Raw genomic sequence first — 25,985 nt, forward strand, 5'->3', positions numbered from 1 at the left:
ACGCAATTTTTATTTCGATTAAGTTATAATAAAAAGACATGCAGGTAATGATAATTCACTACGGTTTTATTCATCGCGCTTGTGTTTTTCTTTTGGAACAAGTGATCAATGTATATATCAGTCAAAGAGACAGAGTATCCGCAATGTTTTATTCAAAAGCAAGGTAGAGTCCGAGAATATAAAAAGCACAATATGACAAAGGTAGACAACAAATGCATCTCGCCTTACAAATAAATTGTAACAAATATTGTAACAAATACAGAGAGAACACAGGCAACGCACACATCGCTAGAGTTGGCAGAAGCCGAGAAGCTGGTGAAGTATGACACACCGGGCCAGTGGATAAGTAAGGATCTATGGCAAAAACACAGCGCACAATGCTGATGAAGAAGGAAGAAGTGACTTATACACAGCAATGAAGTCGCGAATCACGCCTGGGGTTAACCGAAATAATGCATAGAAAAAAAGAGCGCACAGAAACCACACAACACAATATAGCAGAAAGGCAAAGGTGCAGTGTGCTGGCTGTGCTTAAGAACAGCTAGCCCAAAATGAAAAACAGCAGACTTGATGCCTGCTTGTCCTCAGAAAGGTAGGGATTTGCAGCTTGCTCACTACGTGAAAAAAACTTTATGCTACAACACTGGCAGGTCTTGTGGCTCTTCTTATGCGTCGCCTTCATCAAAAACTTAAGATCCTAAGTGATTTGCGTGTGGGTGTTGCTGTGACGCTTGCAAGCTAAAATAGATTGTAGTCATCACTTATCCAGAATTGTGGACCTTAATTGGTGCTACGAGAGCGGTATTACAGGGCTAATAAATAGCAGAAGGAAACCACTTTGGCTCATTATTTTTCACAAAGGCTCTACATCGTACGTTATCACTCACAAGGTATATAAAAATAAAATGGCAGCGTCCGCAGTCCCATCAAACGCTACAAGTTTGGGTATTCTTTTGAAAATTTTGATGGGCGAGATGAGGAGGTTGATGAGAAGCTAAAATACAAAAAGCGTGATAACGTGAACCGTGCCCACTTCATACTGTGTTCCTTACCCGCTCGAAGACATTTCAACAAGCGGTTTTGTTATCGATATATTACTCGAGCTGGAGAGATAAAGCATACACAGTGACCAAGCGACCCACAGTAAAGTGTACAGTTCGCCAGCATTTGCTACAAAAATACAGACAGGATACCCAACATTCTTTTTAAGGTTATGCAAATCACTTCGAGCGAATACACAGTGTCCCTACTCCTCATAGCGGGTAACCAAAACCATGTATGCAACGAAGGAGTGGTTAGTCCAGTTGAACTGAATATAAGCATATAAGACCATAATGAAGTCTGCTGTAACGAAGTAATAACATAACAAAGCTATTGCAGGATTCGGCTCAACTCAAATACTTTAGTGTAAACCCGCCGCTAATTGCTAACCTTTGAACTTGTCAAGCGGTATGCCTGAGATTGAAGACTGGAACCTAACCCTATCTAAGTTTCGGTTCACAAAACGCACATGCCAACATAAACGAACCCGGCAAAACATTTTCAGAAACTTCGCGTGACACCCAGCAGAGCAGAAATGAAAATCGCCGCCAACACTTGACAGATGGTGATACAAAACATCGCACACTTTCAGGTGATGTGCAGTGGCCTCAATTATGGCAAGAAAGTGAGATTCAAGTTGTTGTACGTATGCAAAAGCTGCTTCTGATGGCACAGTGAGATTCCCAAAAAGTTTGCTGGGGACGTGGTATGCTTTGAGCATTGTGAAATACTGGTGGGTACCCTTAAGCGTCTCACTGTCGTCTTTCAGTAACTGTGGGCAACTGAAACCGTCACATGCATTCCGAAGGAAGTGTTTGATGAGAAAACCAGCTACATAATATGCAGCGGAGTCACCGATAATATGGGAGTGAACGTTTGTCGCAAGTTCAGAGAGATCGTCTAGAGCGGGAAAGTCGTCAGGCTGTGGCTGTGCACACTCCTCATTATCCACAAGAGACGCACTGGTGAGGGAGAATGGCGAGAGCTGCTCCTGGAGGAGGTCACATTCATCATCCTCGACATTTCCGTATTCTGACAGCTTGAAGAGTTTTCTTATGCAGATGTGCTTCAGGCCACAAATAAATTGTGCTACATTGGGGTTGGTGTTGCAACCCTGTTTTTGCCTAATGTGGCCAAATATGTTCTCCAGAGGATCCTGTTGAAGCCTGCGTGTTAACAGGTATTCAAAATTGTAATTTTTGGAGAGGTCGTCCCATAGTTGACAAATTGCCTGAATTGTAATTTACCAACCTACCACGGTTTGTCGTTGACGTCTGCCAACAAACTGCCATGATGCAATCCAGGGAAGTTGGCCTCGGAGGAAGTCAATCAGCTCTGAATCATTTTTCATGATTGCATGCCGCAGCTTTTGCGAAGTTCTTTTTTTACTCGAGCTGTTCAAGGCATCGAAAATCCTGTCCATACGATCACAAAATTGAGCTGTAGTGATGGCCGAGGCAGGCAGCACCTTCGCATACACCATTGCCGTGATAGCAATCGAAACTGATGCACTGAGGACCTGAGTTGCTCTGCTGACCTTCATATTAGAAAAAGGTTTCTGATGAGTGTGCCGTTCAGTCAACTTTGGAGCCAATCGCAACCGCAACTCATGTGAGGATTGGTAAAGGCTTACAATGTGCGACCAGTTAACGATGTCATCCCCAATGTATAACTTGTGTGCTTGTTTTAATTGCGCGTTGTTTTAATTAAATGCGGAACATCAAAAATGTAATATACCCGCTCACCATTAACTTCAAAAAAAGGCTTTGCTACAGTCACTCTTAGTTGGTTAGCGAGACTTACATTTGAACTGCCCTGGTCACAAATGACTGCTTTCACTGCAATATTAATGCTCCTAAGCTCCAAAATGAGTGACACCAGCAAGTTATGCATAACAGATGATGGTGTTGATGTGTGCCTTATAGTAAAAGCAACCGGTTGAACCCACTTTCTCGAAACGCCAATAAGAAGAAAAACCAGTGCTCGATCAGCGATGGTTGAAGTGCGATGAGTGCCATCATCTGTAAAACCCTGGACAACGTCTCTTGCAGCATCATAGTACAAATTCTTTTTGAGTGCTATTTCGTCGAAAACTAAAGCGCACACTCGGTCCCGTTCATTCCAAGCTTGAGTATTTGTTGCAATGGAAGAAAGGATTCCTGGAATTATGCCTGGAGTCATCTTTACATTAGCTAGCCACCTCCTTAATGAACGCCGGGAGGGCAAAGAAAAATATGGAGCCAGAAATCGGTATGCTCGCGGACCTCGGAAGTTTAAGTGAAGAGCGAATTTCTCGAACCACACGGGAAACCGCTTGCCCTTGCGTTTGGGCCTCAAGCGAACATGTGCAGAAAGAAGTTTAAAAACCTCCTCGGTGACGTGCGGTCGGATAACTCCAAGGGCATTTGAAGTCGATGACGGTGCTTGGTGAGGCTGTCTCCGCAGTCTTTTGATAGTTTTCCGCTGTGCTGCTACTTTGGCTTGCAGATGTTTAATGGTTTGCTTGTACTTCATTGATGGAGACATTGTCGCTGGCACACAGGAACGCACTGCAATAAACAAAAAATGGATGTAAAAGCGAAGAACAACTAATCCCATACGAGCACTTTCCTCGCTCTTTCAGACCCAAGGTGCAGAACTTTCTGTGGTGCAAAGTTTTCGATTCCACTACCTAAAAACAAACCATTCACAATGTTGACAATGCACAAAAAAAATGAAAATCACTGAGAGCCCACTCTTACATTTTGTAAGTGCACACGTAGTGTCCTTTTGAGGATAGTTTCCTCAGAATGTCCTAAACATAAAATAGCACATTAAAAACAGCTGCAATAAAAGCATAGTCACCATTTTCTCTAGGGCACTCAGGCGTGGAGCTGTCGGCGGAGACGTCTTCTGGAGGGTCTTGTGAAGCTTGTTCAGTGCCTCGGAAAGTGCTGTCGGAACAATCTTGCGAGCGGCCTGCGGAAGTCTCTATATCAATCCACTCTGGTGTTGAAGTGAACATACAACTTACCGGTCACACAAGTTCCTTTTGTGACAGCTGAACGACTGGTTAAGGTTTTCTCCAGCAAGACGAAGTCAGCAGAAATTCTTTCACCAGCTACAAGGGAGCTGCCACCTGCAGAGGTTTGGTCAACAGTCAATTTGGGTAAAAAAAAAAAAAGAAATCGCGACACTGAACGCACCCTGTTCATCGGGGCACCTCAATGTGTGGGAGCCGCTTTTTGAAGCCTCTACCGCAGGTCCTGAAGAAATGAAATTACGACAATGTGTCAGTAAGAGGCTTATAATAACACAAACTGAAGCTCATCCGCACCTTGCAGTGCAGCTTCTGCAGCCATGTCACAGTCACTACTTGAAGCGACGCTCAGAGAACCTGCATATATGTGCAGTTGGTACAAGTTACAAAGCTTGTAGCATGGGGAAACTTAAACAGCTCTTTCAAACGCATAAATTGGTCGAACGTGGAAGAAAAGAGAAGGCACCAACTAGAAAACAAGTAATTTGTGATTTTTGGAATTATCAACAATGCCAGCTTTCACTGATGAAAGGTATACGTACATGTGCACTCAGGCTTGAAGATAACGTGAAATAGCCCTTTAAAGTCTTTCAAAACAAGTTGCGCAGGTCAAGAGCATCAAAAAATGACAGAAATGCAAAGCTGCTGTTAGGAAAGTAATAGCCCACAATTCACAAAATTTAAGACTTTCCAAGTGTTACTTCTATAGTGAGGTTTTTCCATCGGCTACAAAGATCTTCACGGTTAACTGTCGCCACTGATTCAATACAAGTGGCTGCTATTGCACATATTTGAGTTTCAGTCAATCACTTACATGGTGCAGCTGGTTGCACACTGGGAACAGCCATTCTTGTAAGCCTTGTGTGCCCAGGGTCCATGAAACTTTGAGCAGTAAAATGTTCGCTACAAACCCTGTACGTTGCGTACAATAGGCTGGCCGGCTTACTAAGGAGATCATCGCGTCCAGCATACTGCATCCATGCTTTCATCCTGCATTGGCAATGAACTATCAGCTGAAAGGGGAAGTGCTTGAATAGTGATTTTTTATTGTTACCCTCACTGAGCAAGTACGAACAGTAAGCCTAAAGACATGCAAACCATACAAAAGCTTTAACACACCTGCCGTCCCGTGGTATGCGGAAGAAACTCGTCCCAGGCTTCTTGTGGGTTCTGCCATTGTTGAAGCACCACGATACACAGCAGTAGCTGCCGTAGCTTGGACCGCCGGACGGCATGGCATCAGCGCGGTCTGAAAATGTTAGTAAGTGGATGCCTCGCTGTCAAATTACGAAAAAGTTATGTGCACGTCATAAGTGTACCAGCAAACCCCTTTGAATGATTAGCTAATCGATGCACAATACAAAACCAGTGATACATCTCTGACCCATAAAACTCTGACTTACAAAGATAGACGTCAAGACCACGTACAAAGATCTTCAGAAGTTTCCAGGCTGCTATCCCTTGTAATGCAATGGTATCGCGGCCTGGGAACTTTAGAACACCTTCGCGCGTACGCAGTATCAGCAGTAAATTGGGAAGAAAAATTGTAGTTGAAATTTGTGCAGTAAAATTATATTGGAAACGTCAAAAAATTGTGGGCAGCTTGCACTAGTGGCACAAGGCTAGCGAAGAAACGAAGATGACGGCCACTTGGCTAGTCCAAATTTACCTCCGGCACACCAAGAATTATTCGTGTTCCGAGCCTTCGGGAAACGCGTTGTGAAGCTTGCGAAGCCCAGCGAACGCTTCTCAATATTTTGCACCGAGCCAGCGAGCCTATGACCTATAGCTGCCCAGCTATGCTCAGCGCACAGACGCTCGCGTCCGTGGCAGACGCAGCACGCGTCGCCTTTGATATATACTGCATACGTTGCACAATGTTCCCGTATAGCCACCGCATAGAGCCGCAAACTTTCTTTTTAGCGAACCTCCCCGTCCTTACAAGCTTCAGAAAAAGGTTACAACTGCGTGAATGAGACGCCACGTAAGAAACAAACTCGCACACACGAAGCGCAACGTGTGTGTGTGCATCATTCTATGATTGTTGCATATAGTGTCTTATTCGCGCAGGTGTAACCGTTTTTCTGAAAAAATGACCCAACAAGCCCAACAACATGTCATTCAACAAGCTTCGCTTGAAAACGTGCCTCACCTGTTATCTCACGCACGAAAACGCCGACGCAGCCGACGTTGACGAAAGCGACGAAAGCTTCCCGCTGTCAGTCATGCATGGGCTTGTCGCTGGGTGGGTGGTGTTTATGACAGTACGGCTGAAGAAAAATAATCACGTAAGGTGTGTTGAATAAATTGTTTTTATGTATAAAAAACATACCAAATTTGGGCGTATAATTATTATTTTGTAAAAACAATTCTGTTGCATTGATTATAACTGTGTTTTTTTTTTTTGCGCTTGCGCTCTCTGACGTTTGGTGAGAGCACTTGTTCGTTACGTAGTCGTGACGCACTTCCTGAGGCCAGGTTTCACGGAGTGTCCTCTCTTGTCTTTTCCTTTCTCTATGGGACCGGCGCCTGGCGTCGCAAAGCTGTCGTGGCGCGTCGAAATGAACGCCGGCGAGCACGCGCCCTACGTCACGTCGAAATGTATTGGCGCCTTGACTGTGGCATAATCATGTTCTCACATAACAAGCATCTCATGATTATCATGTTTGCACCGGTCACATACCTTCGGCATCCATTGACGCTACGTAACACCAAATTTGGCATGTGTGAAGCTAGCGAAACGGCCGCGAGCGCATCATGAGTGCGGCATGTAGTCATGTTGTTACATGACACGCATGTCGTGATTATCATGCTTGTATGTGTCTTTTACCTATGTTGTCCATTCGCGTCACGTAATACCGAGTTCGATACATGTGAAGCTAGCGAAACGGCCGCGAGCGCATCATGAGCTTGGCATGTAGCCATGTGGTTACATGACACGCATGTCATGATTTTCTTGTTGGGGTGTGTCGCTTGTGTTCGCCATGCAATCATGCCATACCGTACCAGTTTTGCAACATGCTATGTGAACGGAACCACCGCAAGAGCTGCAGAATCGTATAATGTAAACCATGACATCATGACATACGTTTCATGATTTTCATGTTACGACTAGTAAAATATGTTCTTCGTACAGTCACATTATGCCACACCAAGTTTGGTATCGATGCCATTATCGAAACGGTCAGGAGAGCTAAGTGTCACAGGCGGCTAGATAGATAGATAGATAGATAGATAGATAGATAGATAGATAGATAGATAGATAGATAGATAGATAGATAGATAGATAGATACGCTCGAAGTCGCCGAAGTTCGCTAAGAAATGCTTCGCATTTAATAAAAGACATAAATGAAGGCAGGTGTGCTATACATTGGCAATAAGGGAGTGCTGTAACTTTCTTAGCAGTGTATTCAACTGTGTTGTACTGGTTAGGTTGCAGTCAAGGTTATTTGGAAGAGATGTACCTTGAAAGCTTTGTGCAGGTTGACCGTAATTAGTAGTTATGTTAGCCTGGATAAAACGACGACGCGATACATTCATAGCAGTGCGGGGTGCACCTAACATGCCCCAAACTGATTTCCTCGTTTCTCAGAATTGTAAGACCCGACGTCAACGACGTTTAACACGCTGTATGCAGCTGACGAAACTAAACTGTGCTCGCGTCGCCGTCGCCTCGTAGAAGAAAGCGCGCGCTGCATCCGTCTGCTGGGAAAAGCGAGGTTTTTGAAGAAGCGAAGGCCCTCACATCACACACGCGGAATGGCCCGTGTTTACAAATGGGATTACAGAAACGGCTACCAATTGTTAAAATTAGTTTGCTAAAGAATAATTGACCGACGGTTGTATAACTTGGTCCATATCACCATGGTACCAACGAGAGCACATGTTCAAAGTTTTACTGAAATCGGTGAATATGGAAAAAACGCCGGTATTTTCCTTCGAAAGCTTCGGTTTCTCAGTCCGGCTCTCGAAACTTCAGGAGACCCACCAACAGTCTTAGGGCCATGGTCTTCCAGTACCGCCGTGAGCCCGGCCAGCAACTGCGGCAGATCCCCCTTTGGTGGGTGTATGAAGGAGTTCCCTAGGACCAAATAAAGTTTATTTCGCCTTCATTGAGGAAGCCAGAACCAAAGCTCTAGCGTGCTTCCACAAAAAAAAAAAAAGTACTCACGTTTACCGATATATTTCAGATTTACCTTGCAGAAATGAATACTGTTGTAGTTGTAATGATACTGAAACAGTTGCGCGAAACTGCAGGTAAGGTACAGTTATTGCTCACAATGCAAGAATGCTTTTCTTTTTTTTTCAGTAATTGCACTGCAACACTTTTTAGCCCTCCTGCTTTCCAAGGAAAAATGGCATTCGTGACGTCAGTGTATGGCCGCAAATGCGCTCTTTATGTCTCCGAGCGAAATATACCCGTAATTGTAGTACACTTAGCTATAGAAAGGTTTTCCCAATGATGATTTAATCTACACACACACACACACACACACATATATATATATATATATATATATATATATATATATATATATATATATATATATATGAAATAATTTTTCTACACGACCACGTACCAGTAAAAGACGGGTCATTATTTTTCTACACGACCACGTAACAGTAAAAGACGGGTCATTAGCTACTAAAGTTTACAAAAAGCCTACGGACAGGCAGCACTACCTTCATTTCGATAGCTGTCACCCTCGTCACTGCAAGACATCCATCCCGTACTCCCAGGCTCACCGATTCAAAAGAATTTGCTCCCGTTTCGAAGACTTTGAGGCCAATGCAGAGAACTTGCGCAAGATACTTTCAAAACAACATTATCCTCCTTCCATAGTCAACGACGCCATACACAAAGCGCCAAACCTAGATCGCCAGCAGCTACTTGACCAGCACAAAGAATTGAAACAAGAGGGACGAAAAAACTTGGTTTTAACATTTAGTAGCAACCCCCCTAACGTAAACGAAATTCTAAAGAGACACTTTTAACATCTTACAACATAGTGAACGGTTCTCAAAAGTTTTCCCTTCCCCTCCACGAGTGGTATAGAGATGCCCCAAAAACATTAAAGATTATCTTGTCCGGTCAAAAACAATAAAACGTCTATAACTGGATGTAAACCATGTGGCGAAGCCCGCTGCAAGGTGTGCAAACACATACAGGTAACCAACGTTGCTGAAAGCACACAATCCGATTTCAAGTACTTCATTAATTCAAACCTTAACTGTGACAGCTCCAACGTATTATACCTCCTCGAGTGCGGAAGATGCGATATTCAATACATAGGACAGACTGACACAGCCTTTCGCATCCGCTTCACTAACCACCGTGCACATATTCATTCACTTCCGGACCTGCATCTGTCTCGGCATATTAACTGCGGAAACCACCCATTTGATTCCATAAAGGTCACACTCTTACAAAGCGGTTTCTCTAGCACAAGGGAACGTGAACAGCGCAAATCATACATGATTTATAAATTTAATACATTAAAAGCTGGTCTAAATAACACTCCAGGCATACTTTCTTCAATTCGCGCTCTGGAAGATTCAGGATAATATTTATCGTGACCAAAGGATAAATTTTGGTTTTCTGTTTCTACTTCTTTTTCTTTTTTTCTTTTTCTCTTTTTTTGGTTTCCTTAATTATCATTTGGTTTTCTTCTGATTTCGCCCAGAGGACGTGTTCAGGCGTGCGGCTTGGGCACGCGCATTCCGAGAAAGGTGCGCCACAGTAGAAGAATCCTTAACCCCCCCCGCCCCCCCCCCCCCTCAAAGTAATCACTCACCAGACAACCAAGTAAAATGACACATTTCAACCCCCGAGGTACGGTGGCTAGAATTCTAGCCACCCTACCCGAGGTAACAATGTGAAAAACAACCTCCAGTATATATTTATTATGCTTGAGCCACAGACATGAGATCGTAGCTGCCTGGCATGTACCTATCCTTCACGTGCGCAGCTTTGACACGCGTAGCCCTTGTTTGTTGTTCTTCTCTCTTTTTCTCTGTTTTTAATTTATCACATCGTTCTGACGTAGCCCTCCTCACCAGGCTTCAAGAGCAACTACGGAGGGGGAGAACAGGTGGAACGCGACAGCGACAATGATCGCAAGGAATATACTTTGGTATTCTTTACAAGCAACGGGGAAAGCTGATGAGAGGTGAATCTGAGAAGTCAAACTTTTTATCACTGGAGTTTGCTTAATTTAGCCACCTAGACCAAAAAACTTGCTGTGGTTGTATGTTGTTTGACCACTCGTTTTTTTTTTTTTTGACAAAATGCACCTGCCAATAATAGTACGCACACGTGGTCGTTTGACTACTTATCAGTGTATAATGGGTGGTATTGCCACTGGCCCAGGTGCGTTTTTCGTTAAATGCACGTGCTATGCGTAGTGCGCACACGTGGCCGTGTGGCTGCTTATCAGTGCACGATGGGTAGTTGGGCCACTGGTATATGTATATTTTTCTTTTTCTCTCTCTCTCTCTAGGCTGGACGATGGCATAAAAGCGCGTCGGAGCCTACTAAATTTTGTCTGATGAAGATCGGTCGCCAATCGAAACGTCGCCAATAAAAGGATTTTTAGAGGCATACACTTATTTTTTCCTTATATATATATATATATATATATATATATATATATATAATGTTCAAGTATATCCTCCGTGAGCGGTCACAACGTGGTTTATTTTGACGTTTCGGCCTAGAGTCTGGCCTTCGTCAGGATTGAAGGTACAGTTTGTTGATGCTCAGCTTTATATAATTTCAAATCAGAGGGAGTGACAGAAAAAGAGAAGAAAAGAAAGAAAAAAAGGGAAAAAGAATATAAGGTGGACTCCCCCCCCCCCCGGCGGCTCCCTTCCACTTTTCCTTCCACTTCCCCCTCCATCTCTCTCCCTTTTCTCCTTTTCACCTTTTTGATGTCTGAGGTCTGTGTCAAATTGGCGACATATAATTTTTGGCTTGGGTTCAGGCGGGTTTTGAGAAAACTGATTTGGATTGATTCTTACTAAAAATTACTCTTTGGGTACAGTTTTTATGGGGTGGTTTGATGCGACACCATGGTGTTACAACAAATAATGAACGAGCAAATATGTTGCAAAGAAGGCATCTTACAACATGCATGCAGACTAGTATAAGCATGACGTGATGACCCACTCAAGGTTGCTCTCAGTGTAATAAGTTAAGATTCCCATGATTTTTCAGGCTTAGTGCTTAAAAGCTCGTGTTTGGACATAGCTGAAATTTTATTTTGAGGAAATCAGGAGTGAGGGGGGCAGTATAAACACTATGTACATACAAATGTGAGTGTACATGATCTCACACATTCAAACTGAATCATTTTTAAATGTTTCAAACATATCCTTTAGCTTGTTTGTGGTCTGTAGCATAGGCAATATGGGAAGGAATGAAGCATTACTAGTGATGTGTGGATTTGCATTGAGTATGTGAATGCACGCTCAATTGACCTTTAGCACAGTGGCTTGGCTGCTGTGGCTTTATAACAACACAGAGTCTTAAATTGTTTTTATAGTGCTGATGGGGCCGCTTCCATTATACTTGTTTATATAAATAGCTTACTGTAAAACATGCTCACAGTATCACATTTACATGCAACGTATTCTGCACTGTTTTAAAGGGATGCCCAAGAACTGCGAGTCTGTACTATAACCCAAGAACAACGTGACATGTTTTCCTGTGTACCCTATGCTATATCCTGTGCAAGCTGCTAATAAACTACCTTGTGTAATGCAACCGTTATCATCTTTCATTAGAGGATGCAAAAGTTATTCAGACAAAATTAATGAATTGATTGCTCATACCTTGCAGAAGTTTGCAATTAGTATGATAGCACATGTGGCTCAATGTTCTATCCTATGTCATTTGTTGCAAGCTTTCATCTCATTGTCCATTTAAGCAGCTTGCTAGAAGACATGCACATGTGCTAGAAGGTACACCTTTTTTTCTATGACACCACTGAACCCATTTTAAATTTTAATCAGTGTGTTATCTTGGTTTAGTTTAGAATAAAATACAGATACTGGGAAGCTGTGCATCTCATTTCATTTTATATATTTTTTAGCAAGTGGTGTCCTTTTGACACTTTATCACTGTCCTATACATTTTTTGAATAAAATGTAGTGGCAGATGGTCAGCCACCAGGACATTGTTTTGTAGGTTTTGGTGCCCCCTCTGCACTTGTAATGCTTTATACTCAATAAATGCATGAATGAAATTTGGCAATATGCATCACCACTGTGAGAAGAAGAAATACCACAGGTTGATTTTTATCTACTGCTATTTGTTCTCACAGTGGTGACATTAAAAAGCAATAATTAAAATCAATATTGAATTTTTATAAGGATGCTGTGATAGTCTGGTTCAAGACAAGGGAAAAGAGCAAGATGTATATTTACTGCAGATCAAAACAGACTTCTTTTTCAGTAACGGGGTTTTTCTGAAGCAAAATTTTCTAGTGAAACAACAGCTACAGATAGAGTATTTCACATATTACAAAAGTAATAACACTGCAAGTAATCATCTTCTTGGGGTGTTCATGAGTATGTTGAGCCATTTCTGTTCTGCTCTATGGCAACAGACTGCCACAGACAGACAAAATGTCTCATCAGACTGACTCAAGAATGGCTTGCAATTTGCTAATGATGCTTCAGTATTACAAGAGCAATATGAGAGAGACTCATGTTATCAGCAGAAAACACTTCATTTTAGCAGCAGAAAACAATTAGTGATCTACCCACTACATTTACATTAATACCACAGGTGACAGAACGAAACGGCTCGATTGGCTGGTACAGCATGACTGATATTTGATTTTAGGATGACACAACGAAAACATTAGCATGCCACTGCCCCATGTCAACTCCACACGTCACATCATGTTTACCCTGTAGTCAGTGGAAAGAGGCTGTGCATACACATCTTATGCTTAGTAGGGCAAGGCATACATAGTTGATGCAGCCCAGTGGCAAAGCCAGGGGTTGGCGCACCGGGCTCACACACTCTTCTGTTTTTCGTATATTTTCCCTCCGTAGTATACAGAGTGCAAAATGACGCTCGATCACATCCATGAACCGGGCCCCACTTAAGATCATAGTGGTGCCCCTCCTCCAATTCCACGCCCACACACACAAAAAAAAATCTGCCTACACCCCTATGGCAGCCCACACACATTCTGGTGCTCACTTCAGTGTTGTCAATCGTTACCATTACCATGTGTACACATAATGTGAAGGCACACATTAAATGCACATGCTTACAAAAAAAAGTGCTGAAGCTCAAGCACTTTCACACCAGTCAGAATTCAGGATAATGGGGCATATTTTGCAAGATAGTCTATACTGGTTAAATTGGCAGCCAAAAAGGAAGACATCACAAATTGTATCACAAGTTCCCCCGAGGACAGCTAGTTAAAGCCAAGGCCATGCCTTGTGCCAATAGAATGGTCTTGCACAGCGAATTACACTACGTTGTGGCTGTTTTTGTTTACATAGCCAGAGTTAAAGTGAAAAGAAGTATTCTTGTCTCTTCTGAAGCCTTACACATTTCAACACATTTACACTTTCAGCAAGGTTTCTTTGCAAGAACCTTAAAATTCATGTTGCAGAAGTGACAAATGATTTGAATTTACTAATACAATCATACCCCAAAATGACTGATAGCTGCAAATGTGTCTCAGAAGGAGACGTTGTGCACAGCTCAACTGATCAAAGAGGGAATGCCTTAGATGCTGCCCATGATTTACTGCATTTGGCACTCTGCGCCAGCTAGCAGAGTATGAAATGAAGGAATTCAGGCTACCGAGAAGAGACTGAGATATTGAGTGATGAGAAAGAAGGTTTACCTTAGAGTGAGCACAAATATGCGTCAGTGAACGAGATTCATGGTTTCATTATCGTCCAAAAAGAAAAATGCATTTCATTCTAACATGCCTTTCCCTGGACTACTGTGAACATAGCCAAACAGAAGATTTCCTGCTAACAATTACTCAAACGGAAGAAAAAGGAAGCTGAAGCACCAAAAATTTGTCGCACATCATCCACAGAACATTCAAGTGGGTGGAGAAACCTAATATTCTGAAGTGAACACCTGGTTATGACATCATGTTAGTCCATGTAACATTGAGGCTGTGCCAGGGTATGTAATTAACCATATTGCCAATAGGAAAAGATGATGAGGTGAGCAACAGGAATGTAGAAGTGAATGGGTTGTAGCAAATAAATTGTGAAACCTTCAGATGAGTTAAAATAACACCGATGTTTGTGGTGTCATTTTTTACGTACACCAACAAAAAATGCAGACATGTGTTTTCGACAGCAACAAGGTGTCTTGAATAAAGTGTAAACACACATTATGCTTCACATTTGGATTCTTTAAAAACAAGCTATAGCGCCTCTCATAGGAAGCATGACTACTTGATATGCACATACATTTAATTTCAGCTTTAATGAATATATCACCAATGCTAAACACTTTTTCTAGGCTGAAATTTCAATCACTTCAATACTTGTCTAGCTCATTGTGACACGTTATAGAGCAAAAGATAACTTGTATAGAGCAAAGTAAAGAGCGCGTCAGCAAGCCGCGCACAACGATATACACCAGCGCCCAATCATAAACATTACTGACCAGTCAATTCCTTCAGCTATTTGTAAATAGCATCGCGGTATCGCAGCGTGCAATGCCGCTGTCACTGTAGGCCTTTTCTTCATTGTAATACAAAGCGTTTGTGCGTGTTTGCGCCCACATTCCTACTAGCTGTAAAAGATTGCCGTCGCGCCAAATGCAACTCGAACGATACGAGCTGTAAGCGGTAACGACGACGACAACAACAAAAAGGGAGCGCGTAATTAGCCTCGAACACAGATGACTGCGGCGACGCAACACTTGCGGCCGGAAAACTCGTGAAAATACAACAGCCTCAGTTTCATGATAAACGCGGCAGCTTGAACCAACGCATTCAAGAAATTCTCAGCGTCATCTGCTGTTGATGATGGTTGCCGACCTCGATAACTGAACCTCCGCCAAATGGTTACCAGCCTCACCAGCGTCGCATCGTCGAACCAGAGTGCGCATCAGAGCCGCTCATGCGGCTAGCGCTTGTGTTGCATTTTGGCGCCGGGCCGCCATTTCGCTCTCCGTTGGCGGGCGGCAGGGGTCCCGCCACGTGCGTAGCGGGTGTGCAGCTAACGCGTGTAAGGGCTCTTATGCCTCGTTCACACTGAAATATACGGTGACCGAAATTCCCGTGCCGCCGAAACGCAGCGTCGTTCGCACTGGACGCGCCCCGCGCCGCCGAATATGCTATTCACCATGGGGCGAATGCTGGACGGATGCGCTGTCACCCGGTCGTTGTCACTTCTCGCAAACGCTACTACGCTATCCGGTGGTGTATACTTCAACAATTCTCGTACGCAAGAAGCAAGAAAAGACAGTACTGCTTACTTTGCTGGCAAGCGGCTGTCTTGTAATGCACGAAGAGCAGAAAAACCACCGACGCCAGCGGCGTTGGTGGATTCGTTTTGCTCTGCAAGACCGCAACAAGCTCGGTAACGCCAACAGCAAGCTCAGTCACTTATTTCACGAAATATGGAGGCGAAGTGGGCACAGAGTGGGTTAAACTCCCGTTGCTTTCAACATTCAGTTACGTGCACTGCGGCATAACAAGTGAGTAGGGCTTGGCCGCCATTTTTCAAAATTCCTTGACTAGCGCTCCTATTGGTCCGTGGTGACCGATTCGGCGGCAGACGCCGCAAAAATCGGTCCGAGAGCGATCGGCGCGGAGAGGGCCCTTTCGGCGGATCTCGCCGCCGCCGAACCAGATTCGGAGCACTTTCGGCGGCCGGAATGCTCAGTGTGAACGCGGCCTTAATCTTGAAATTTGACCCGTTTCCGTGGCGCGTAGTGTTGCGAATTTCGGCAGACGGGATCATGAACGCCTCGTCTACGCATTGCGCTTGTCAGCTCAAAATTCTCAAACTTGGTGAGTGGCCCTTTAACCACCTCGAGTTCATGGTATATACTAGTTCACTGTATTCTTGGCACTGCGGCCCAACACTCGTCAAACCTTTCTAAAACCAAGGAGGTTACGCCCAGCGAGCATAACGTAGCAACCTATTCTTGTCAGACAGTGCTCATTGTACATGCCAATGGCTGCTAATGGGGAATGAAAAACAAGACAATTTGGCTTTTAGTTAACGCGCACGCTGCGAATTTTTTATTGTTCAACAATGCACCGGAGAAATCTCCCACCGGCACCACCTTGCAGGTCAAAGCGTAAGACATGTTACGTACTACGACGAGGGTCGAACGGGTGCCGCTTTAAGGAGCTTCCCCCTAAAAAGCTATTAGCTCTCTCGAGCGTTGCAATAAGCTATAGAATTACGTTTTTTTAATAAGCCGTGGAGGCTTATCGAGCACGTTTACTGCAAAGCACGTAAACTTTCTGGATAGCATTGTCATATGCGAAGCATTTTTCATGGTTGCCATTGTTGATATAACTGCAAGTCTTCGACACGTCGAAATGATATCACCATACTGACGTGAAATAAAGGTGCCACGAGTCATTGAGCCAACGATCGAGCATGTGTTTATTTCCGCGTGGGTACCGTTAAGTAGCAGCGAAGGAAAGGATAACTTACTGTTTTTTTTATATAATTTCATACGGCTGCGATGACACACCTGACACCGGTGCCTTATTCTGGCTCTGGTGCACTTCACTAGATTTTAAATTCTGTGTGAATTCACACACAAAAAAAAAACCACGCAAGAAACTTGCGCAGTCGTACGCATTTCGTGGCGTCGGCTTCAGCGTACGAAATTGATCCGTGGATCTTAAAAACACATTATCGCAAGCGTGTTGGGGATGAAAGTGTCGCCGAGGTTGTTCAGGCCATTTGCATGAATAACTTCTCCGGCACATTTATCATATGTGAGGATTTACCGTGTAACAATTCATGGCCATGTATTTTTACACCACGCATTTGCATATTGTACTCCAGGGCCTCTTGCAGAACTGGGTCTGTCCTTGCATTAGTACAAACTAAAGTGTGTACGTGTCACGTAGGCTACAGCAACGACGATATTTCGCAATTGAGGTACATTTCCGCAGTTAAGGTACCTCATATGATTGATGAGGTTCTCAAAGCTAGAGCTACATGTCAACATAGCTAATATGTTCCTTTCAGAACCCCTCTACAGCGACTGCAACTTCCTCTGCTGCAGCCGCAGCTTGTAAACATGCGAGAAGCGTCGCGACGCGCTGTTCTCAAAGGCAGCTTGCTCACATGCTCCGCGCGTTGGGTTGACTGGGTTGACTGGGTGGAGCCAATGTGCCGTGACGTCACTCGGTGCTTACAGTGTTTACAAACAGGAATGGGTCTATAGACCTATTCCATGCCCAACGAGTTTAACGCGGCAACCTTTTCTGGTCAAACAGTGCTCCTCGTGCGTCCTTGTGTTGCCAATTTTTTATAGTAAGCCTCAAATTCAAGGCATATTTTATTGGGGAATATGTCACCGATACTCGTCTCTGCGGATTATTTCATCAGAAACAACTATTTTTGAGTTTATAGCTGACATAGCCTTGAGACTAACAAATCAAAGCCACTTGATGTTAAGTGGGCACCAGCGGAAAATAGCATGTTTTTGAGATCTCTGGAGGGGGAAAGATGGCTTGACTACTGCTGGCAAAGCATTGCGGGAACTCCTACTCCAGCAAGTTTTTAAAACCTGTTTGTCCTGGAAAGGTGGTGGATAGCGCTTCTCAGCTCGGAGGTTGAATAACAGAAATGCACAATCGAGCGGGCCTGAGAGGCTATAGCGAAGAAAGATGTCCTGGCTTATATCTGTGCAGTCTATAGCCCGAACCACAAAGCAGTTAGATCGCGCAAAAGTTTATCCAGTAATCTGCTACTTCTCCGCACGGATCTCGCGGTGAGTGATATTAGTATTCAACTTGAACAACGCTGCGAAAATTTCTTTTCGTGCAAACAGCACACGTTGTAGACAGCGTTTATGCCCGATTTTACGAGGTAACCTTATCTGTCAAAGAGTTGGACTTAAGCCAGATTCTCACATTTACGCGCGGTACCGTGGGGATCTGAACGCCCGCTGTCTTACCCCCGAACGCAGAAATGTTACTTGACTCGTACTTGACTCGTTCTTGACTCAAGACAGTCTTGCCGGTCATTATAAATCGTTCTCAAACTTGCGGATGACTTGAACGTGACTTGGCTCGGTCGAAGTCAGGACAAGTTTCAAGTCAGCTGCGGGGCTAGCTTGAAAGCGACTTCGTGCGTTATTCCAACATGGCCACCTCTCGAATGGACGTCGCGCAGAGGGTGGCCGCTTTTGAGTTTTCTTACCTCGCCATAAGCGTAGCATTTTCTGAGGCGCACTGCCTGCCAAAGAATTTTGGACTCGCTTTACCTGACTGAGGAAATCCGATGGAGTTGTACGACGAGGAACAATTCCACGCTCGATACATATTTACGAAGAACGCCGTGCGGCAGCTGCTGGGTATGTTGCCGCTCCGCGAAAGTGGGGACAACCGAAGACACCCTGTGCCTCCAGTGTTACAGCTACTGATGGCTCTCAGGTTTTACGGCACTGGCACATTCCAAACAGTCACCGGAAATCTCGTCCGCATTCCGTAGTCGACAGTTTGCCGTGCAATACGAATAGTTACGCTACTCGTCGCAAAGCACCTGTACGGGATGCTGGTGCGCTTTCCGCAACCGGCAGCACTTTCTATAGTTATGCGGGACCTTTATGAAGTGGCTGAGTTCCCTGGTGTTACAGGCTGTGTCGACTACACACACGTGCGTATTAATAGCTTCGGTGGGGACGACGCCGAAGTGTTCCGTAACCGCAACGGCCATTTCTGTTTTTCTTAAACACGACGACAATTTCCGCCTCTTTCGGTACAAAATTGACTCGGCGCTGTGTATATGTGTGCCTTGTCTATCCTTTCGTTCCGTCTAGGTCGCTGTTTCTCGCTCAGAAAGGCATAGTTTGTTGCACAACGCTACGTAAAATTCCACACACATAAAAAAGGGGTGCCCCTATCACGGGTTTCTCGATCCCCTTCACCATCATGCAGCGAGACATTGCTGCACCCCGCGAGACGAAATTCTGCTGAGGGCAATGTCCTGACCCCCGCTTTTTCTCTTGTTTACCAAGCTCAACAAAAGGATACGAATCACATTTGTACCCAGAACTTGTTTTTTTTTTCATATATGACTGCGACCTAACCCACTACAGGCATGCACACAGGCGAACAGAAAGGCAATCACCGTGAAAATCGCGTCACCTCGTGAGTTAGGTCAGCACATATACATGCCGTGGCGTTCAATTGAAAAAAAAACGACAAAAGAACCCAACGCGATGCTTGCTTCGCCTCCAAACAAGCAACCGTGGAGAAACGCGCCGCATTTGGGCGGCCACTGAAACCAGCGGGCAACGAACGCTTTACAGAAGCAACACTGCGCATCGCTGTGACGGCAGGCACCACGTGCCGCTCGTTAGCCGTAAAATGGCAATATGCTTGTGGCCCTTCGTTTTATAGCTATTTTAAAACGTACGGTCTTTTTTTGACGTAATGCATGCCCTACGCGAACAACTTCATTATTACCCTCGTTAGCAGGCGAGCAACGTGTTTCTGCTTTGAAGCTCGTTCTTGACTTGACAAAGCAAGACAGCCTGAGCATCTGTGAAACGCGAAGGCTGACTTGGGCGTTTTGAAGTCCGCTGCTTGCTTCACGACGACTTGCTCAAGTTAAGTTGAAGTCGCGAGCCAAGTAACATCTCTGCATTCGGGGGTTAAAGTCTTGTTCTGAGCAACTAAAGTGAGCGAAACGTTGTGCTGGGTTGGCTTGAATCAACAGACTTAGGAATATGGTCTAGATAGGCGTGAGATAAAATTAACGGCTACACACTGGAGACTAGGTCATTTCTTCCCTTAATAAGAATGCAAGGGATGTCAAAGCCTAGACGTGGAAAGCCATCCTCAGCATGCTTTACAACTGGTCCCCTCGACCCATTCCGAATTTTATACTAGCATCTGGTTAACCTCCCTGCCTTCCTTTTTTCTCGTTTCTCTCTACCGCACGTTCTCATATTCATGTCTAAGGCCCCTATAAAGCCACGCTACACCCGCCATTGCAACTCTTTATAATTTCATGCTCAACACATAGGAATTTCTTTATCACTCCCATGGCATTCCATGACCCTGCTGGCTCTTATGCCTTTAAGCACAGCGCATCACCATCATAGTTGGGAGGTCAAATCTTAGCCCGTGTAATTGTACTGAACATGGTGTCGTCAAAAGTACAGTCCCGGCTGCCACCGAAAATGGGAACGTCTAACACAGTCACACTTCACCATTGAAAACAGATTCAATGATAACGATGAAGTTTATTGACGTTTGTACATGAGTGTTGATCGCATTTGTAGGCGAATGCAACCGGACATCAGAAATGGTGCGCGGCTACTCAACAGTGTGCACGTGCACGGGCGTGCGGGTGACAGCTCCTAGAAACAATATGTGCTGGTACAGAATCGACCTTGAAGCTTAAATACTTTTTGTAGTTACAAGTACGCTTATGGTACACGAGGTTGGATTGAACGGCCGCTCACACTTGAACGGCCGCTCACCAGTGTGGGTAAAGTGTGCGTTTTCAGCGTTCCATAGAGGGCGAATGCTGCAGGACATAAGCGGCACACGTACGGCTTCTCTTTTGTATGTGTGCGGGTGTGCCGAGTTAGTTCCACGCTAGTAACAAACTTGAAGCTGCAGAGGTTACAAGCGAACTTTTTTATACCCGCATGAATGCGCTTGTGCTGAGCAATGGCCCCTCTTGAGGTGAAACTCTTCCCGCATAAGTCTCATTTGTGCGGCCGTTCACCAGTGTGGGTGATAGTGTGCTTTTTTAACCTATCCAAGGATTTGAAAGTAGCAGGACACAGTTGGCACACGTACGGCCTCTCACCGGTGTGCCTACGAATGTGCAACTGGAGATGACATTTCTGGGTAAACTTTTGACCACACTCATCACAACTATACTTTTTCTTCCCCGAGTGAGTCAGCGTGTGGCGTGTGAGTGCTCCTTCTTGGCCGAACTCCTTGCCGCACTCCTCACACTGATGCGGCCGTTCACCAGTGTGGGTGATAGTGTGCTTTTTTAACCTATCCAAGGATTTGAAAGTAGCAGGACACAGTTGGCACACGTACGGCCTCTCACCGGTGTGCCTACGAATGTGCAACTGGAGATGACATTTCTGGGTAAACTTTTGACCACACTCATCACAACTATACTTTTTCTTCCCCGAGTGAGTCAGCGTGTGGCGTGTGAGTGCTCCTTTTTGGCCGAACTCCTTGCCGCACTCCTCACACTGATGCGGCCGTTCACCAGTGTGGGTGATAGTGTGCTTTTTTAACCTATCCAAGGATTTGAAAGTAGCAGGACACAGTTGGCACACGTACGGCCTCTCACCGGTGTGCCTACGAATGTGCAACTGGAGATGACATTTCTGGGTAAACTTTTGACCACACTCATCACAACTATACTTTTTCTTCCCCGAGTGAGTCAGCGTGTGGCGTGTGAGTGCTCCTTCTTGGCCGAACTCCTTGCCGCACTCCTCACACTGATGCGGCCGTTCACCAGTGTGGGTGATAGTGTGCTTTTTTAACCTATCCAAGGATTTGAAAGTAGCAGGACACAGTTGGCACACGTACGGCCTCTCACCGGTGTGCCTACGAATGTGCAACTGGAGATGACATTTCTGGGTAAACTTTTGACCACACTCATCACAACTATACTTTTTCTTCCCCGAGTGAGTCAGCGTGTGGCGTGTGAGTGCTCCTTCTTGGCCGAACTCCTTGCCGCACTCCTCACACTGATGCGGCCGTTCACCAGTGTGGGTGATAGTGTGCTTTTTTAACCTATCCAAGGATTTGAAAGTAGCAGGACACAGTTGGCACACGTACGGCCTCTCACCGGTGTGCCTACGAATGTGCAACTGGAGATGACATTTCTGGGTAAACTTTTGACCACACTCATCACAACTATACTTTTTCTTCCCCGAGTGAGTCAGCGTGTGGCGTGTGAGTGCTCCTTTTTGGCCGAACTCCTTGCCGCACTCCTCACACTGATGCGGCCGTTCACCAGTGTGGGTGATAGTGTGCTTTTTTAACCTATCCAAGGATTTGAAAGTAGCAGGACACAGTTGGCACACGTACGGCCTCTCACCGGTGTGCCTACGAATGTGCAACTGGAGATGACATTTCTGGGTAAACTTTTGACCACACTCATCACAACTATACTTTTTCTTCCCCGAGTGAGTCAGCGTGTGGCGTGTGAGTGCTCCTTCTTGGCCGAACTCCTTGCCGCACTCCTCACACTGATGCGGCCGTTCACCAGTGTGGGTGATAGTGTGCTTTTTTAACCTATCCAAGGATTTGAAAGTAGCAGGACACAGTTGGCACACGTACGGCCTCTCACCGGTGTGCCTACGAATGTGCAACTGGAGATGACATTTCTGGGTAAACTTTTGACCACACTCATCACAACTATACTTTTTCTTCCCCGAGTGAGTCAGCGTGTGGCGTGTGAGTGCTCCTTCTTGGCCGAACTCCTTGCCGCACTCCTCACACTGATGCGGCCGTTCACCAGTGTGGGTGATAGTGTGCTTTTTTAACCTATCCAAGGATTTGAAAGTAGCAGGACACAGTTGGCACACGTACGGCCTCTCACCGGTGTGCCTACGAATGTGCAACTGGAGATGACATTTCTGGGTAAACTTTTGACCACACTCATCACAACTATACTTTTTCTTCCCCGAGTGAGTCAGCGTGTGGCGTGTGAGTGCTCCTTCTTGGCCGAACTCCTTGCCGCACTCCTCACACTGATGCGGCCGTTCACCAGTGTGGGTGATAGTGTGCTTTTTTAACCTATCCAAGGATTTGAAAGTAGCAGGACACAGTTGGCACACGTACGGCCTCTCACCGGTGTGCCTACGAATGTGCAACTGGAGATGACATTTCTGGGTAAACTTTTGACCACACTCATCACAACTATACTTTTTCTTCCCCGAGTGAGTCAGCGTGTGGCGTGTGAGTGCTCCTTTTTGGCCGAACTCCTTGCCGCACTCCTCACACTGATGCGGCCGTTCACCAGTGTGGGTGATAGTGTGCTTTTTTAACCTATCCAAGGATTTGAAAGTAGCAGGACACAGTTGGCACACGTACGGCCTCTCACCGGTGTGCCTACGAATGTGCAACTGGAGATGACATTTCTGGGTAAACTTTTGACCACACTCATCACAACTATACTTTTTCTTCCCCGAGTGAGTCAGCGTGTGGCGTGTGAGTGCTCCTTCTTGGCCGAACTCCTTGCCGCACTCCTCACACTGATGCGGCCGTTCACCAGTGTGGGTGATAGTGTGCTTTTTTAACCTATCCAAGGATTTGAAAGTAGCAGGACACAGTTGGCACACGTACGGCCTCTCACCGGTGTGCCTACGAATGTGCAACTGGAGATGACATTTCTGGGTAAACTTTTGACCACACTCATCACAACTATACTTTTTCTTCCCCGAGTGAGTCAGCGTGTGGCGTGTGAGTGCTCCTTCTTGGCCGAACTCCTTGCCGCACTCCTCACACTGATGCGGCCGTTCACCAGTGTGGGTGATAGTGTGCTTTTTTAACCTATCCAAGGATTTGAAAGTAGCAGGACACAGTTGGCACACGTACGGCCTCTCACCGGTGTGCCTACGAATGTGCAACTGGAGATGACATTTCTGGGTAAACTTTTGACCACACTCATCTCAACTATACTTTTTCTTCCCCGAGTGAGTCAGCGTGTGGCGTGTGAGTGCTCCTTCTTGGCCGAACTCCTTGCCGCACTCCTCACACTGATGCGGCCGTTCACCAGTGTGGGTGATAGTGTGCTTTTTTAACCTATCAAAGGATTTGAAAGTAGCAGGACACAGTTGGCACACGTACGGCCTCTCACCGGTGTGCCTACGAATGTGCAACTGGAGATGACATTTCTGCGTAAACTTTTGACCACACTCATCACAACTATACTTTTTCTTCCCCGAGTGAGTCAGCGTGTGGCGTGTGAGTGCTCCTTCTTGGCCGAACTCCTTGCCGCACTCCTCACACTGATGCGGCCGTTCACCAGTGTGGGTGATAGTGTGCTTTTTTAACCTATCCAAGGATTTGAAAGTAGCAGGACACAGTTGGCACACGTACGGCCTCTCACCGGTGTGCCTACGAATGTGCAACTGGAGATGACATTTCTGCGTAAACTTTTGACCACACTCATCACAACTATACTTTTTCTTTCCCGAGTGAGTCAGCGTGTGGCGTGTGAGTGCTCCTTTTTGGCCGAACTTCTTGCCGCACTCCTCGCACTGATGCGGCCGTTCACCAGTGTGGGTCAACATATGTGCCTTCAGAATTGGCCATTTCGCGAAGGTGGCAGGGCACGACGAGCATTCGTGGGGCCTTTCACCAGAGTGCTTGCGCCTGTGGACATTGAGGTCAGCTTTCTGAGCGATTTTTTTCTGACAGACGTTACAAGCCCAGCTTTTTACACATGTGCGAGTCAACAAGTGTGCTCGAAGCTCCGAGCTTGTTTGAAAAACTTTCTCCCACAAGCCACACTGCGAGGAGTTGTTGGTCGCATCCTTGCCGTCTTTTTCTGCGTTGCACACTCTGGTCTTGCCAGGAACCCTGTAATTGAATGTAATAGAAAGTGAGCATTCTAGAAGTTCTATAAATGGCTGGAGTTTTTTTTTCGGTATATATGTGAACGCGGAAATTGCCATTACCCTTGATATTGTGCCCCTAAGCTCGTCACGCTCAAAATTAACGGGTATGTTCATATAGACCGCTTTCACAGAGAGGATTCCCGCTCTTTCTTTCCAATAAGTATACAGGACATTATATGCAATGTCTCAACTTGTGGCCATTTATTCAAGTCATCACACAAGTTCGGGAGTGCATGGGCTTGAGTGCTCGTATATTTTATGAAATGCTCACAAAAAAGCAATGTGTTAACTGACGATTGATACCAGAAATGTTTGGCCAAAAGTTGTTCTCTTATAACATCAACGTCCCTCATTTCTATGCAAGGGAACATGATTTGAAATGTGTTCTGCTTGTGAGATGTTCAAAGTGCGTGCAGTTTAGAGAATGTCAGATAAGGACCTTCCAAAAAGTCAAACTACATAAGAGAAACCGCAAGAAATAAGCGTTATTTTAGGACAGGTCCGCTCCTGAAGCATTTCTTGGAGAGCTCGTTTTTTTTTCGCTTTTCAATTTTGTAATGATGACTAGTAGGGTGACGTTATGACAGCCACATTTTTTTTTCTTTGGCTGCCGGGGTGTTGTGAATAATCAGCCCACGAATAATAAAGCCAGGTCGTTGCCTGAACGTTTGTTGTAGTGCTTCTTAAATACTCGTCAAAAAACAATTTGCAACAATTTAGTGAAAACTGACGCGCTTTTGGAGTATCGCTAACGGCAACCACTCGTGCCGATGTTGTGCTGCTGGATAGTAACAGGCTCAATTTATATTTCTCATTACGCCGAAGTTAGAGCTCACCCGTCGTATATCTGTTTCTTACCCATCCCTACTGTTAGAGGCAAAAAGCTTTAAACTCGACTGACACGAATAAATATGGGGGAACAAGATGCTTGTTTCGAAATGAGCGTGAACAGCAGACGCTCCGCTGTTACGGAAGACGGCGACAGTGATTGATGGCTGTAGTTGTCACTCGCGCAAGCACTCGCCAGCAGCCAGACCTGCCTGATAAAGAGCCTTTCGCCAAGCTATGCCTGAATCTTTTTCAAAGTACAACACTCCCATTTTAGGGGCGAAGCACCT

General features: G+C 45.3%; 3 protein-coding genes across 4 annotated transcripts in view; all 3 read right to left on the minus strand.

The window, feature by feature from the left end:
• Positions 1–23,916, minus strand: part of LOC142765654 (uncharacterized) — a gene marked incomplete at its 5' end in the record, with an annotated part of 76,602 nt that extends 52,686 nt beyond the window's left edge. Inside the window, one exon of the mRNA XM_075867009.1 lies at positions 20,980–23,916. Coding sequence (XP_075723124.1) covers positions 20,980–23,916 — 2,937 coding nt within the window. The remainder of the gene's footprint in view (positions 1–20,979) is intronic.
• On the minus strand, positions 122–6,311 carry LOC142796954 (uncharacterized). Of its 2 annotated transcripts, XM_075887314.1 has the most exons (8): positions 6,213–6,311; positions 5,180–5,309; positions 4,875–5,050; positions 4,358–4,417; positions 4,227–4,286; positions 4,055–4,159; positions 3,886–3,999; positions 122–3,590 (listed from the first exon to the last, which is right to left on the minus strand). In XM_075887314.1, exons 2-8 carry the CDS (start codon positions 5,293–5,295, stop codon positions 2,728–2,730), a joined length of 1,494 nt encoding a protein of 497 aa, XP_075743429.1. In that variant the 5' UTR covers positions 5,296–5,309; positions 6,213–6,311; the 3' UTR covers positions 122–2,727. The 2 variants fall into 2 exon arrangements, with proteins under 2 accessions (XP_075743429.1, XP_075743431.1); XM_075887316.1 differs by having other exon boundaries at positions 3,886–4,159.
• On the minus strand, positions 23,915–25,729 carry LOC142765655 (uncharacterized). The gene is made up of 2 exons (XM_075867017.1): positions 25,704–25,729; positions 23,915–24,829 (listed from the first exon to the last, which is right to left on the minus strand). The coding sequence occupies exons 1-2, from the start codon at positions 25,727–25,729 to the stop codon at positions 23,917–23,919; spliced, it is 939 nt and encodes a 312-aa protein (XP_075723132.1). The 3' UTR covers positions 23,915–23,916.
• Between the last annotated feature and the right edge of the window lie 256 nt (positions 25,730–25,985).

The sequence above is a fragment of the Rhipicephalus microplus genome, chromosome 1 (genome assembly GCF_043290135.1).
Source record: "Rhipicephalus microplus isolate Deutch F79 chromosome 1, USDA_Rmic, whole genome shotgun sequence".
NCBI classification, from domain to species: Eukaryota; Metazoa; Arthropoda; class Arachnida; order Ixodida; family Ixodidae; genus Rhipicephalus; species Rhipicephalus microplus.